The following is a 16,032-nucleotide window of genomic DNA, read 5'->3' as shown; positions in this document are numbered from 1 at the left end:
CAAACTGATATTATAAAATACACACACCAACATAAAACTGAACTTAAATATGTGAATCAAAAAACACAACAAAGCACACACCCATGCTAGCAACACAAATGAGCAACACACACTCTAAGTGACACTAAACTGATTACAAGCAAACACCCTCATACTCTCACACACCTACAGTGTTCCTCTTATGCACCAAAAAGGACTAATACTTTCAAAGGAGCGTCCAGCCCTTCAGGGTGGGTCAGTTCATATATTTCGATACGTCTCTAAGTCATTTTCTTTTGAGACAAGCGGCACTCACTCACACACTCCTCTGACTCACCCATAGCTGCTGACGTTTAGAATCATCTTCTCTTTTCCTCCCATCTTTGCTGGACTCTGAGGCTACTGCAGCGTGCGCTTGTGTTCGCATTGGAGTTACTCCTCTATCACTGTCACCGTCACCGTCTCTGATCTGTCTCCTACAGTACACCAGCGCTGCCCTCACTCTCTGTCCCCCTCCTCTCTCGCTCGCTCTGTCCCTCTCTCTCTCTTTCTCTCTCTCTCTCTGACTGTCTCTGTTTCTCTCTCTCTCTTTCTCTCTCTCTGCCTGTCTCTGTTTCTCTCTCTCTCTCTGTGTCTCTCTCTCCCCACAAGGCTCTGCTAATCAGTAAGGCTTCCTCTGGATTATGTGAGACTCTCAGGGGTATATTCATGTGTGTGTGTGTGTGTGTGTGTGTGTGTGTGTGTGTGTGTGTGTGTGTGTGTGTGTGTGTGTGTGTGTGTGTGTGTGTGTGTGTGTGTGTGTGTGTGTGTGTGTGTGTGTGTGTGTGTGTGTCTCTGGGCAGGGGGCATAGTGAAGCCAGACGAGCGTAGTGGGGGTTAAGGTGACCATTTGTTCTCTTCTGTGTGTGTGTGTGTGTGTGTACTCTTTCCATGCCACTGTACTTGCATAAACACAAACACACACACACACACACACACACACACACACACACACACACACACACACACACATCACAACTACAAAGGAACACACACAGAGAGACACACAAACATCCACACACAGACGCACACACTCTTCAAAGAGTTCCTTACATTCCTGTCATGGCCCTGAGTTCTTTCAGGATAGAGTGGGGTGTGTTCTGTCAGCAGGAAACATACAATGTCCTTTAGGTGGCGCTATGCTACTCCCCATCACATCAATACTGCTTCATAGCGAAGGTCTTGCATTAACCAGAGAGCCTAAATAGCAAATGATCGTCAGGAGATGATCGCTGAATGTGACAAAAAATTTTAAGGGCTTGAAATCGAGTCTGAGTATGTTATAGTCTAGTCTAGCAGTCCAAAAAATAGCTGCTGTCAAAGAGCCTTTACATTCTGTAATCTGAGTAAAATATGTAATACTGTACATATGCACACATACGTACAGGAGTGTGCAGTCTTGTCATTCACTCCAGTCCATCCACAGTGTTATTATCACGACATTAGACAGTGAATATATGACTCACACACACACACACACACACACACACACACACACACACACACACACACACACACACACACACACACACACACACACACACACACACACACACACACACACACACACACACACACACACACACACACACACACACACACACACACACCACACACACACACATAGCAAATTCAAAATGAATAAAACACATGTATTGCTCAGTCCTTCATGCAATCCTGAAACTGTGGCTCTCTGACAGAAGCATTAGCGGCTCAGAGTTGATCCAAAATAAGTCTCATACTCAAACTTCATCACCTCATCTACACACGCAGAAAGACACGTGCACACACACACACACACACACTCCCTCGCTCTCTCTGTCACACACACACACACACACACACACACACACACGCTGCTGAGGGTGGCAATGATGTGGATATGGTGGTGGATATGAGACTCTCATTTCAATCCTGCCCTGATCTGCTAATGCTGCTGTCAGAGTGTAATACAGTAACTCTCTCTCTCTCTCTCTCTCACCACACACACACACACACACACACACATGCACACACGCACACACACGTATGACGTGTGTTTTACTCCTGCTTGGGTTGGAGGTGTTTGCTGGGTTTCAGTTTTTGAAGTTTATAAATATTTTTATTTTCTTTGTATTAATTGGCTGAGACGAGAAAACATATGTATTCAGAGCTGTTGTGTTCTCTTCCTCTCTCTTTGTAGATATTGAGCAACTGTTTGAAAATCATCAAACAACAAGACTACCAGATTTCCAAGAGAAAGCGCTTCAACTGCAACTCTACCTCAATAACTACGAGCCTCTTTATGGAATGATTTCTCCGCAAGTCTCAAGACTTCATTTTAATCACCTTAGCACTAATCCTTTCAACTGTCTGCCTGTAATTCATAAGCCAACAAAAGGAAAATGCAATGTTTGATTCGTAAAGAATAAAGTCATTTCTTTGTACTTAATTTTGTACTTTGTACTTTGGACTTCTGTGTGTCTCATCACCCTTCTCTTGGGTATTGAAAAAAACAGAGGGCAGTAACTTCAAACATCGAAAGTATCTTATTCTTATGATTAAGGGGAGATATGCAGTTCTCATACTCAGAAATCTAAACACATTTGATGCACACCAGGGATGTACAGTATAATACAAAGCAAGATTAGTGGTATGTGGAGACTGAGAATAAAGTGAGATTAGTGGTATATTGAGAATATTTGTTGTGCAAAAAGTGTTGTTTGCTTTAATTTAGCAATAGTCACAAACTTTTGCCTCTGCTTGCTGAGCTTGAATGAATCTTGGGCTTTGGGCTCAACATACCTTTCTCAACATACCTTACCTTTGGGCTCATCTTGTTTCCGAGTAGACACCTCAGTTCTTTGTCTCAGGTATTTTCCAATGAATTTATTATCATTATTAGTTAAGGTCTGACAAATGTTTAAAAAAAAAACAAATAGGCCTATAAACAATGCAACCAAATCCACAAAATACAATAGCGCACACTGGAATGCAGGGAGAACTCATTAACAGGGTAACGGGAAATGATACTTATCTGTCTGTTAATGCTGCACATAAACATTTTACTACTCTTATAAGGTTACTGCTATTAATAGACTGCACATACTGTACTGTACCTGTATGTACTGTACATATCTATCTGTCTATATTGTCCATACTGCATTATCCACATGTATCCTGCTCCTTACTGTCAATACACTGCATATCAATACTGTGAACCATGCCACTTGCTTAACTACTGTATATATTCCACACTGCACTATACTGTATGTCAGATACTGCTCACATTGCATTTTTCTGTTTTTCTTTTTGTACCTCTGCATTTTGTTGTCTCTGGACTTCTTGTACTCTGCACAATGACAATAAAGTGGAATCTAATCTAATCTGAAATGTCCCTTATGTTACCCGCTGGGACTGGATATGTGAACACAAACGTCCGAGTTATATTCCCTTGGCATCACCCTGGATCTACCCTAGCCCCCTAATACTAATCCCTAGTTCTAATCCCAAATTCAGACCTGATTCTCCAGGTATTTTCCTGGAGGCTGGAAGACACAAGGCTTAAACCAGGGAAACATTTCTGTGCCTGAAGTGATCAGAACAGATCTAACCTGCTAGATATAGAATGATCTTTTTTTTAAATCGTAAACAGCCTGCCTCACGTCTGAATTCATTCAGGCACCGTGCCTGAGCACTTGCAGGCGGAGAGGGAGAGAGCTAGCTAGAGGCCGAGGGCAGTCGTGACTAGAGAGCCCCCTGCTGTGTCAGGGCCGGAAGGACCTTGTAAAACCAGCTGCTAAACAGCTCGCCAACAGCCACCCAGGGGGGGTATCGGCCCACTAGGGAGCCGGGGAAGGCAGGGCAGCGCAGCGCAGTGTGTCCCCTCTGGCTTACCGTCATCCTCTGCTGTGGCCCTCGGGGCTGATCTGCACAAGCAGCGGCTCGGGTGGGTACCAGTCGGGCTCCCGCTACATCCCCCCCCCACGCCCTCTTTGGACGTGACATTCAGCTCGCAGATCTGCAGGAGCGCAAACATCGGTTATGCATGAGGCACGGCAGAACAGACACGGAGGCCCCGTCCAGACCCCCCCAGGGGTGCTACACTGCTCACCCTGTCTGGGACGGAGTGGCCAAGCAAGCCCATGGGCACAGCACACGTGTGGGCTCTCCCTCCGTATGCACTGCGGCTGCGCTGGGGGGGACGTGGAAGGACGTAGGAATCAAAAAGGGAAGAGAGATCGATCACTGCCCTCAGCATTTACAACCTTCATTTGAACAAATGCAGTTGCACTTTGAGACGTGCTCATTTAAGGTAGGCCTACTAAAAAGGTTTGTGAACCCCTTTATTGAAACACTTCTAGATATTCCGAAGTGGTGCATTGATAGAACTTAAAATTGATCATAATGCAAGAGAGGAACACCACATGTTTATGTAATTTGTGTGTGTGTGTGTGTGTGTGTGTGTGTGTGTGTGTGTGTGTGTGTGCGCGTGTGTGTATTTGTGTTTCTCTCGTCATAGCTGGTCAGCATGTGAACCTTGTAAGTTGCAGCCTCAACCTGAAAGTAAAGTCCAAACATGAAAGGGGGTCAGTTGATGTTAGTGTATTTTGTAATTACCCTGGCGAGGGGCAGAGAAAGGGACCTCTGGTCCTGGCCAAATGGCTCCATCGCTGTGCAGAACAGCTGTGGCGGTGGTGGAGAGACGGGATTCTTCTGCTCCTCCTGAAAACATCCAATTCAATTGAAACATCATGAGAATCTTGCAATAAAGATTGCACAGTGCAATAAACCTGATGTATTGGGAGTAGTGATATTATGGTATGAGTCAGTGGGACATCTAACATACAGAGCAAACACACCAGGCAGTCATAACACATAACAAACATAACAGTGATTAAGAAAGGAGAAACAGTGTTTTACGTTACTGACCACTACACGACAATAAATGACTGGTACAAAAACAAACAATGGAAGACAGCACAGACCAGTCCAGATGATGTTTTGCAAGGGTCTGGATAGGCTGCAGTGATAAACCTGGAGAGAGACATGCATGTGGATAAGCTTGCATTACACACAGCAGTGCAGACCAAGAAAACAGCCATGTTGGTGACGAGAGTGCAGTCTAAGGTGCCTCTCATGTAAAGTTTATACGTCCTCCCTCGCTCCTCGGGCCTCGATCCTCACTGATCTACATAAAGGATGATGGGGCGGCAACAACAATAGTCTATCCCTTCGTCTATCTTTCTTTATGTAGATCAGTGAGTATCGAGGCCCGAGGAGCGAGGGAGGACGTATAAACTTTACATGAGAGGCACCCCTAGTGTCTGGGAAATGATTCATTTGACCCCTGAGGCGCATGAATCTCTCCACATAAAGTCATGAAATCCCAAACTAACTGCGTGGCTGAGTGGGTGTGCTCAGGACCCATCAGCAGGTCTGATAAACAACTTTTCTGCTCCTCAGATAACAGAAGGTGCCAGACAAGGTAGAAAAACATGCAACTCATCATCTTCTGCTGCTTTGTGCTCTGAATGAAGTGCCTGACAGCTCTATGTGAGACTCCCAAATGTGAAGCAGCAGAGACAAAACAATCAGCATTTTTTCTTTTTTTTCTTTTTATTGCATAGTAATATTCATTCAGTTTAAATACAGACAGGAAGATAGCACTAAAAACATTACATATGGTCAACAGTATATCTGGAGATTAAACAGGTACCGTACATTTAAAAACACAGCGCTAAAGCCAAGAGGGAAATGTTTCTACTGTGCAATTTGGAGGTTTACACTTTGGATCAATAGAATAGTTCACAAAAAACTGTATGTCAGACAGATCATGCCGTCTACAGTGGTTTAAACCGAACAACAAGAAAAAAAGCTATATCCCAATATCATACCAGTCTACTTCAGATTCTATGGTTAGGTCTAAATCCCAATGTTGAGAGAATAAGATATATTATAATTTCAGCCAGATGAACAACAATCTTACAGTAAAAGATTATACAAAATAGTGCAATAGTTTCCCTTCAGTCCCATTTGTCTATATAATAGATGTTTTGGAACAATATTATTCATGCACTGTGCAGATTACAGAGAGAAGCATGATGACAGAACAGATGAAGACAGAACAGACAGCCTTTAAGTTATGCTGACAGACAGTTTCAATGAAACACCAGAAATAATAAATTAGCTTTCAAACTTTGTGCCACATGCAAAAAAAACAACATATATGACAAATGTTATCGCTGCAGAGCACCAGTACTGAGCGAGGGGTCAGTCATATGTTATAGTACTGGCACGGAGTCTGAGACTCATAGAGATATACAGACACTGAGAGAGTGAGAGAGAGGGCAGGAGAGAGAGAGAGAGAGAGAGAGAGAGAGAGAGAGAGTGAGAGAGAGTGAGAGAGAGAGACTCAATGAAAAGAAAAAAAACAAAGACTGGATATCGAGCCAATATCCTGCATAGTTGATAGAAATGCAAGAAAGGCCAAAACACATATTCTGTAAACAACTGTAAACAACGCATCACAAATAAATAACCATTGAGAAAAGACTTCCAAAACAACGGAAACACACACACAAAACCACGGGTAAAAACACACGCTAAAACAAAATTGGTCAGATGAACACGGATTAAAAACTTCAATTAAAAGATCTAACAGAGCATTAAGCCATGACGTCATTGGTAAATCTAGAGCTGAAAAACAAGTCCAATCATTAGCGAATACTGAACGTCTTGGTCTTCTTGATGCTGACGAGCATCGGTGGCTTGATCTTTGGTTTGTCTGCAAACAGCTGAGCTTCACTTTCGGTCGTGGGGAACCGGCGCGCATAGATGTCTGGATACTCCTTTTGGAACTAAGAAGGCAGCAACATGTAAGGCACACTCTACTGTCAACACTTACACTTAGCTGCTCCTACTTACGGTTATACTGACATTTCATACCATAGCTAATGAGTATCATGTACAGTATGTTCACTGACACAAAGTTATAAACTGACCCACTTATCAGACAGAATAAAGAGGGCATGACCCAATTCTATTATAGAAATGTGGATGGAATGGAAAGAAGCCTCCAAAAGGCCTCAGTTTGCCGTCAGTGGACCTACAATGGCTAATCATCGTCTTGCCATCAAGGCTATATATATAGTCCTGATGCTCATTCCAGACAATATTAAAAAACATTACTATACATAAACACACAGCTTATTGGCTATTTGGAAAGAGAGAGAGAGAGAGAGAGAGAGAAAGAGAGAGAAAGAGAGAGAAAGTGATGAGATGAGAGTGTGATGAGATGGTGAAGTGCTGTACCAGTTTGAGCTTCTTCTTCTTCTCCTTGACGCTCATGGCTTTGTCCTTGAGGAGACTCTCGAGCAGGTCGGCGATGGCCGCCTGGGACACGGACAGCTTCTGCTCCTCAAACTCCTGCGTGCTGATCAGCCTGCAGAAGGAGAAGGCCGGCATGGGCGGCCCCGTGCCTGGACACATGATCTGGGGGACGCGGGGAGGAAGAGGAAGAGGAGGAAGAGGAGGAAGAGGAGAACAGGACACATGAGCAAGACACTGGGGAGGAATAGAAACACCGAGATGAACTGATGGTGTTTACCTACTGGGTCATATGGATGCACAGCAACTTATACGCAACAAGCATTGTATGCCATGGCATTTTCCAATTTATTTATGCAATACATTTAGATGTTTTACACATTACATTTACCACATTATTCATCAAAGGAACACGATGGAAGAATTGATATCTTTGCCCAATATATTCAATGCCATTTTAAGAGAGAAGCAAGTTAGTCAAAACCCTTCTAATCCTACCCGATTAACAAAGTCACACAGTGTACTATCAACTGTTCCAGTGACACTCTGGCAATGTCAGAGACGTCATTCTCCATATTATAAGACAGCGTGGAATCAGAATGAGTCTGAAGCCGTTATGTTAAAATAAAAGACCTGCATTGCGTTGCTTTGAGACAGGAGGCAGAATAATCAACCGTCTATAAATGTTTGCAGTGAGAGTGTGCAGGCCAGGGCTACCTTCTAATCCTACCCGATTAACAAAGTCACACGACGTAATATCAACTGTTCCAGTGACACTCTGGCAATGTCAGAGACTTTATTCTCCATATTATAAGACAATGTAGAATCAGAATGAGCCTGAAGCCGTTACGTTAAAACAAAATACCTGCATTGCGTTGCTTTGAGACAAGAGGCAGAATAATCAACCATCTAAATGTTTGCAGTGCACTGCAGTGAGAGTGTGCAGGCCAGGGCTACCTGGACTTTCTTGAGGTAGGCGATGTGGTCCTGTTCCAGTGACACTCTGGCAATGTCAGAGACTTCATTCTCTGAGTCTGAAGCCGTTACGTTACAACAAAAGACCTGCATTGCGTTGCTTTGAGACAGGAGGCAGAATAATGTTTGCAGCGAGAGTGTGCAGGCCAGGGCTACCTGGACTTTCTTGAGGTAGGCGATGTGGTCCTGGGCAGCGTTGTGCAGGTAGAGGGGCACCTGCAGGATCTGCTGGTGGTGGTCGATCAGGAAGGAGAGCAGCCGGCTGGCCAGCAGCTCGTCCAGATCCTCCGCCTCCTGGCAGCTCAGCACACACTGGGAGAAGGTGTGCACCATCTGCACAGCACAACAGCACAGGAAACACTTACGTCACTTCCTGTGCACAGCACAGCGTGGCCCCATAGTAGATGGGTAGAGGCAAAAAGTGGATTGCAGTTTGTTCCAAAGCTACTTATTTTCCTTTAAAGTTTCTTTTTTAAAGACTCTCCCCAGGAGGATCCAGCCCCTCTCAAATAAAAGCTCAGACTCATTAAGTCCTGCCAAATGCATCTGCTTCAGTCAATCACAAACTCAGGTGATTACTAAACGCTCACGTTCCATAAGTGTAGTCCTATAATGTGCATACAGATTTAGGTTTTTTTCCATAATTTATTTAATCTTTATACCAATATTAATGTAGAGTTGACTATTAACATGTTATACACGGCTTTGGCAACAACGAGGGAGAGGAAGAGAGAGAGAAAGAGAGAGATAGAGATGAGATATGAGAGAAACAGAGAGTGGGAACACCTGTAGAGAGATGGTGTGTGTGTGTGTGTGTTTGTGTGTGTGTGTGTGTGTGTGTGTGTGATGTCTCACCAGTGTGCGGGTGCCGATGGCGTGGTGCATGTGTGTGTGTGTGTGTGTGTGTGTGTGTGTGTGTGTGATGTCTCACCAGTGTGCGGGTGCCGATGGCGTGGTGCATGTGTGTGTGTGTGTGTGTGTGTGTGTGTGTGTGTGTGATGTCTCACCAGTGTGCGGGAGCCGATGGCGTGGTGCATGTGTGTGTGTGTGTGTGTGTGTGTGTGTGTGTGTGTGTGTGATGTCTCAACAGGGTGCGGGTGCCGATGGCGTGGTGCATGTGTGTGTGTGTGTGTGTGTGTGTGTGTGTGTGTGTGTGTGTGTCGTCTCACCAGGGTGCGGGTGCCGATGGCGTGGTGCATGCGCGGCATGTCCACGTTCTGGCTCATGCGGGACACCATGCGCATGAGCAGCTGCAGCTTGCGCCGGCTGGAGGGGGGCAGCAGCAGCGTACACAGCTGCAGGGCCTCGATCGCCACACGCTCCAGCTGCGGCTGCAGCAGGGCTGCACACACACACACACACACACACACACACACACACACACGGGTAGAACCCAAGAGACCATGCACACACACACACACACACACACACAGAGTACTCAGAGGGAGTATATCAAAACAAGAACCTGTGGACAGAACATGGATAACTGCCTCCAACCAACCACACACACACACACACACACACACACACACACTACTGAACACACACACACACTACTGAAAAAAGCGCACACACTCCTTGCTCAACTACTGCACTAGTGTTGAAACAGCACACCTACAGGAAAGATGTTGAACTACCGCTACACACATTCAACCACCTCTCAGCTAGCAGTCAGCTGTTACCCAGACCCAACAACATTTCTACAACACAGATAAGTACAACCACTGCTACATACACGTCCACAACACTCACACAACTACAAAAAAGGTCAAAACTAAACACACCCATTACACACACCCTCCCTGCTGTTATACAACAATCACACACACACACACACCTCTCTGATACAAGTATTACAGTTAGTCATTTGCATGTAAGGCCACTATCCATGAAGCATCTCAAGCGAGGAGCTCCAGCACTGACCACTTCCTCCAGTCAGACCATACTAACTGGCGTTCTGCACTATTGCCGAGATGCTTCACACAGTGTATTCAGTACACTACACACTGCAATGACTGGTATGAAGGATGATGCGGCAGGTGATCACATTTAGGCATGATGTCTAAATGTTCAAATGAGTAGAGCGCTTCATGTGAACAATGTTTCTTTTAGTCGTTTTAAAAACTGATGACGTTCTCGAATGGACTAAATACATGAATCATCATTAATAATGTTCTCAGTATGACAGCTATTAATTAGATGACAGGAGGACACACTTTGTGTTAATAAAGATTAATTAGTTAGTTTGTTAGTGTGTGAGGTATGGTAGTGTGGTACTGGGGACTTTGACAGATGTTAGACATGCGCAAGCACATACATATGCATCGCAGCAGGCACACACACACAAATGCACACACTTCCACACACACACACACGGCCACTGACTCAAGCACAAACACATGGTCTTACTTTGGTCAGGACTCAGGCGGCGGGGGTGAGTGGACACAGAGGACACGCTAGCAGCACCAGAGGCGGACACAGCAGCAGCGGCGGTGGCGGCGGCGGCAGTAGTAGTAGCGCTCGCAGCTCCGGCAGTGGACCGGAACAGGTCCACCGAGCTCCGGCAGCGCCGGTTCAGACAGTAGGCGGGCCGGACGTCCACGCTGCTGCCCCTGAGCGCCGGCCTGAGGGCGGGCCGGGGCTCCCGCAGGTCCACGGTGGAGGTGAAGTCCGGCCTCATGGTGATCTCCGCCACCGGCGCGTTGATGCTGTAGCAGCTGGCCGACATCTCGCTGTGCTCCACGATGTCCAGCAGGTTTCCCACGCTCCGGGGCCGCGCCCGCCGAGAGAGCGGAGCCGCGCTGACCGAGGGGTGGTCGCTGACGGACGAGCACCTGCTGCTGCCGCTGCTGCGGGCGCTCTGGAGGCTGGACAGCTCGGAGTCCGTGTCCGTGTCCGTGACGGTGATCGCAGGGCTCCTGTTGCTGCAGGAGAGGCTGGTCATGGAGGCGGACACCTTGTGGTCAACCCTGAGGAGGTCTGGTGGAGTAGTACTGCTGTGGTCGAAACGGCTAAACCTGCTGGTAGTGGACAGCAGGTTCTCCTCCGACCTGAAGACGACGCGCTGCGAGCGCCTCTGCCCGTGTGCGTCGTCGTTGTTCACGGCTGCCACCCCTCCTCCGGCGCTCGTGTCCAGAGAGAAGCTCTGAGGCCTGCGTTTGGCGGCGCCGGGGCCCAGAGCGGCGGCAGCAGGACCACGGCCCGGAAGGTCCAAGCAGCTCCCGCCGAGCAGGTCCGCGGCACTGGCCCGGCGAGCCGCCAGAACCTTCCCCGCACACGCGCCCCTCCGCGGAGCCGTCCGGAGCTCCACTTTAGAGCTGAACACCTCCCTCATGGGAGACTCGTCGTACGCCTCCTCCTCCTCCTCCTCTTGGGCGTCCCTGCGGATGAGGCTGAGCAGCAGGCACTCGGTGGACTTGAAGAAGTTGACGCCGGTCAGGTGGGGCGCTTTGGAAGGCTGGGGGCAGCGAGGCGCCTCTGGGTTTTTACGCTTGCCTCTGTGCGCTTTGGGACCAGAAAAGTAGCCGCACAAAACTAGCACAGGTTGGACCGGACACAAGGTAGAAAACACAAACAAAACACAAAACACACATATACCCACACACACACACACACACACAGGCAGCAAGCCAAAGGATAGGGGAGACATGTGTAGGACACAACACGGATTAGCAACAGGAAAACGGTGCATACAACACAAACACACACACACACACACACATTAGCAATGCAACCTCAGGTTACAGGTCAGTAGTAACATCAGCTTGTGAGTATGGACCCGTATTTAAAAAAGGAAACCAGTGAAACAATCAGCTGGAATTCAAATAAGATATAAATTACTGGAGGACAATTTTACTGCAATTATCTGACAGAGGACCTTTTGTTACAGGACTGCTTAATTTGTTTGATGGAGAAAAAAATATAGAATTGATCAATTCTCACATGCATTAATGATTCGCAAAAGCAACAGTACATGTACATACCCAAGACATTGACAAACAAGTCATAGTACTGAAATGTGAGGAGAGGTTCTGGCAGACTGCAGAAGTAGTCAGAGACGGTTTTAAACACATCCCTCTCAAAACCTGGGTAAGATGGCTGGCTGGAATCATACTTGGGCCCTTTCCAGAGAAAACGGAGAAAAAACATGATTCATATGGACACTCAATTCTTTAATACATCTATCTTGCATTCTATAGAATGAAAGCTTTGGGAACACTGGATGGTTACAGAATATCTGAAAGCAACACAGATGTATGTACAGTACAGCCATGCAAAAGAGCGTAACCATTTTAAAGTCATATTTGATGGAGCAGTGCGTGCAATATTGCATCAACGTTGTGCTACAGCACTACAGCATAAGGGTGAATTTCAGAGTTCATACTCACAGTTTGCCAAGCACTTCATGGCTGACAGAACCCAGTGTGGGAGGTCATCTGTCCGAGAAGCAAAAAGGCCACAGTGAGACAAACTCAACAGGCTTGGTTTGTAGCGCAAGACGCAAGAACTTGAAGTATGTTAAGCATGCTATACACGTCAGTGTCACACCCCCACCTGTTTTATCTTCCAGATTAACCACTCCGTGCTTGTTCACATGGGTCATGTTGTAAACAATATGCTCCGAGTTGACTTGGCTCGGATCCAAGACACCTTCAAGTGAGGCCAGTCCCAAAATCTTCTGCAAACTGACAGAAAAAATAGGCCTATTTCAGCACATAATCCAGGCACACATTTGTGACCATTTAACGTGCAAGTGTAAGGTGAGCCAACCGTAACTGCAACTACATACTGTGTTAAAGTTATGTTTCTCCAAACTTCCTGAGTGTCCTCGGCGGTCATCTCTCTGCGATGAACAGTCTCCTGAGGCACCGATCCTGAGGATGGCTCCAGGTTTTCTGGATCAATATTCTCCTGATATATACAATATACAGTATAATCATTGAATTATAACGTGAATGGGATTACTCCAACCAAATTTGTAAATACTAAAGTATGTACTGTGTCACAAAGAAAAAAAGTACTGTAATTTATGCAGATTAGAACATATATCAGAATCAGATTTATTGGCCAGGTTTGCGCAAACAAATAAGGAATTTGACTCAAATTAACCTTGCTCTCAAAGTACAACACTCAAACAAATAAAACATAAAAGAATAAAAACAGAACCGTACGAATAGAATGAAGGCCAGTAGAATAATGCTACTGTAGGCATACAAATAAATACATTATGTACATATGCTATTAATTACACACTATGGGTGACATATTGCAGCAACTTACAGACGCACATCTTACCAGAGTTTCCTTGTCAAATTTTTTTGAATGCCTGAATTTGAAAAAGCCTTCTTTTTCTTTCAGTGACCCAGACTTCTTTCTCAAGGTTGGTGGGTAATTTGGGATTGGCTTCAAAGGAGACGTTGAAGGAAATCTAAGAAGGCACAACACAAGCAATTTAAGAGTTTCTCTAGGCTCTAGTTGGCTCCTCTAGTTAAATAGTTAAAAGCTCATGCTGAATATCTTAGACCCAATGTGTACTCAAGCCTAGCAACTGAGTCACCAAGTATGTGTGAGCTGCAAAGATGCTATTTGCTTTGGCCAATACCTGTACAGTTGAGCATTGTCTTCAAAATCCTCAGTGCCCCATCTGGCTTTTACATCCTCGATGACGTGGTTCTTGAGAAACTTTTTCAGTAACTGCACTGTTTGTTGCCTGGTGACCTCGGGTCCAAAATTGTTATTATTTCTCAGGAGTGCATGCAACCAGTCCACCGCTGCACCCGCGGTGAAACAGCTCCCGTAAACCCTGAAGTGCAGTCGATGCTTCCGTAGAGGCATACCCGCACGGAAGAGCTTGGTCACTTCATTCCACTACAAAACAATAACCGTTTCAGGATTTAATGTACATGTACACAACGTACCACTCTAGGAACATAAGGCATACTTAAACTCCAAACAAGTTGAGAAAAGCTCACTATAGCTTGTTTCTTCCTAATGCCTTGCAACCTATTTATTCATTGACCTTAGCTAACACTGTAATTACCCATGCATCTAAAATGAGCTGTTTTAAATTCTACAACTGACGTTAGCTCGCTATCACTCCGTATGCTAACATGTTATTTGGCTAAAGTTTCGCAAAGTTCTTACCAATTTAGTGGCTCTATATGGACCAGGTGTTATGATGTGGTTATTCATATCGTCATCCATGTCGATGAGTATGGAATCTAAATTAGTTTTTACTGTCCACCGTATTCATACTTTTGTTGTCTTCCAGTACCACGCTAACTAGGTGTCTGCAGTACACCCTCAATAACCGACTGACTTGTGATTACACCGTTTAAAATTACGAGCCTGTTAGCCGAGACATTTGATTGGTCGGCCCCTTTGTCACGTGTCAGGAGCAGTAAACAAGGAGAATGTTGACTTTGTTCCGTGTAATATTCATATAAAACTCGTAGAGTTAGCGATAATAAGATTGCTTAATTTGTAAAATATCACTTGTTTATGGCAAACAAAACGTTAAAAACATGTTAGATTTCTTGAAGTAGGCCTAGTAGTAAGACTCCGTGATCGGTCACTGCCACCCTGTGGCCGTGCAACAGAATAGGACTACAATCTTGTAGGCTACATACAGTACATGAGCGTGTGCAAGTAGGCCTAGCCTAGGCTTAAGGCCTAACGACAAACCAACTAGCCTACAACAACTAATGAGTCTTATGTATTTATTCTTTAAAATATGTATTTATTTGTTTAAAAACAACATTGCTACTAAGCAGACTGAATAGGCTATGTTTAGACTAAAGGATGCATTTAAAATAGGTGTGAAGGATGGATCCTCCATGCTGACTTGAGGCCGCCGATCACATAAACAGCCCTGTAATGCATTATGACAACAGTTCAGCTATTCTGTGTTTACTGTGGGCAGGCTGTTGGATATGCCCGTTAGCCAGGGCACATGCTGTGTCATTAATGCCATTACCGTGGCAGCTCTGATTCTGGATCAGATAAATGGCCCAACCTTCTGGCATCAAGGGTCAAACGTGTTTTGATATTTAGCCTACCCTGTTTTATTTTTATTTTATTTTTCAAAATAGTAGGCTAAACCGACCAAGAGACAGAGAGAGGGGGAGGGACAGGGATGCTTAGGAGAAAGAGAGAAACCGGCAACTAATATTAGAAACCTAGTGCATTCCATTTACAATCAACTGTTGCCTATTGTGCACATTCACAAATGGATTGGGACAATAGCATTCACTTAACCATGTGAAGCTTTGAGGCTTGGAGGTCACCGCATGGGTCCTGCAGTCATATGTAAAAGATTACAGTCACCTTTTAAGAAAAGCATCCCAGATCTTTGACAATACACAAATAGTAGTTTTATGATGGTAATTACCCACCCATCACCCACTGCTGGGGCACTAATTCAGGGGAGGGGGGTAAAATATCCATTCCCTTTGTTTCAGACTCAGCATGACACGACAAATAACAAGAAACTGATCAAACTAGTCTTTGACATGCCTATTTTACTTGCAATCACAGATAGCCTTATAAATAAATATAGCTTAGCCTAATTATATGAAATCTAAAAGCTATTTTGCGATGGTCAAAGAGGAAAGACAAGATATTTGTGCAGCTGTGGTGTACTGGTTAGCGCATCGGGCTTGTAACCGGAGGGTTGCTGGTTCGATCCCCGACCAGTCCACCACGGCTGAAGTGCCCTTGAGCAAGGCACCT

At 45.3% G+C, this 16,032-nt stretch overlaps 2 protein-coding genes across 3 annotated transcripts in view; both read right to left on the bottom strand.

Annotated features, from left to right (window-relative positions):
• LOC134101614 (myosin light chain kinase 3-like) overlaps nucleotides 1–5,102 on the bottom strand; it is a 30,891-nt gene extending 25,789 nt beyond the window's left edge. The window contains exons 1-5 of the mRNA XM_062555321.1: nucleotides 5,088–5,102; nucleotides 4,618–4,722; nucleotides 4,112–4,192; nucleotides 3,895–4,018; nucleotides 3,316–3,349 (exon numbers count right to left, since the gene is read on the bottom strand). Coding sequence (XP_062411305.1) covers nucleotides 3,316–3,349; nucleotides 3,895–4,018; nucleotides 4,112–4,192; nucleotides 4,618–4,722; nucleotides 5,088–5,102 — 359 coding nt within the window. The remainder of the gene's footprint in view (nucleotides 1–3,315; nucleotides 3,350–3,894; nucleotides 4,019–4,111; nucleotides 4,193–4,617; nucleotides 4,723–5,087) is intronic.
• A 511-nt stretch (nucleotides 5,103–5,613) lies between these two features.
• Nucleotides 5,614–14,601, bottom strand: depdc1a (DEP domain containing 1a). Of its 2 annotated transcripts, none has more exons than XM_062556901.1 (12): nucleotides 14,446–14,601; nucleotides 13,904–14,169; nucleotides 13,597–13,729; nucleotides 13,091–13,212; nucleotides 12,856–12,986; nucleotides 12,690–12,737; nucleotides 12,285–12,422; nucleotides 10,711–11,835; nucleotides 9,471–9,643; nucleotides 8,458–8,634; nucleotides 7,312–7,491; nucleotides 5,614–6,857 (listed from the first exon to the last, which is right to left on the bottom strand). In XM_062556901.1, the coding sequence occupies exons 1-12, from the start codon at nucleotides 14,503–14,505 to the stop codon at nucleotides 6,717–6,719; spliced, it is 2,694 nt and encodes an 897-aa protein (XP_062412885.1). In that variant the 5' UTR covers nucleotides 14,506–14,601; the 3' UTR covers nucleotides 5,614–6,716. The 2 variants fall into 2 exon arrangements, with proteins under 2 accessions (XP_062412885.1, XP_062412886.1); XM_062556902.1 differs by having other exon boundaries at nucleotides 10,711–11,805.
• Between the last annotated feature and the right edge of the window lie 1,431 nt (nucleotides 14,602–16,032).

Source organism: Sardina pilchardus, chromosome 15, assembly GCF_963854185.1.
Source record: "Sardina pilchardus chromosome 15, fSarPil1.1, whole genome shotgun sequence".
Taxonomy (NCBI): Eukaryota; Metazoa; Chordata; class Actinopteri; order Clupeiformes; family Clupeidae; genus Sardina; species Sardina pilchardus.
Note: the sequence above shows the minus strand (reverse complement) of the source record. Positions and strands in the feature narration are given on the sequence as shown.

Bases quoted from the DNA above. Each gene is read 5' to 3' on its own strand.
- depdc1a (XM_062556901.1), bottom strand. From the start codon at position 14,505: ATGGATGACGATATGAATAACCACATCATAACACCTGGTCCATATAGA. The intron at 12,423-12,689 runs GTGAGTATGAAC...TTCTCTGGAAAG, and splicing joins CATGAAGTGCTTGGCAAACT to GGCCCAAGTATGATTCCAGC. The intron at 6,858-7,311 runs GTACAGCACTTC...CTGCCTTCTTAG, and splicing joins AGAAGAAGAAGCTCAAACTG to TTCCAAAAGGAGTATCCAGA.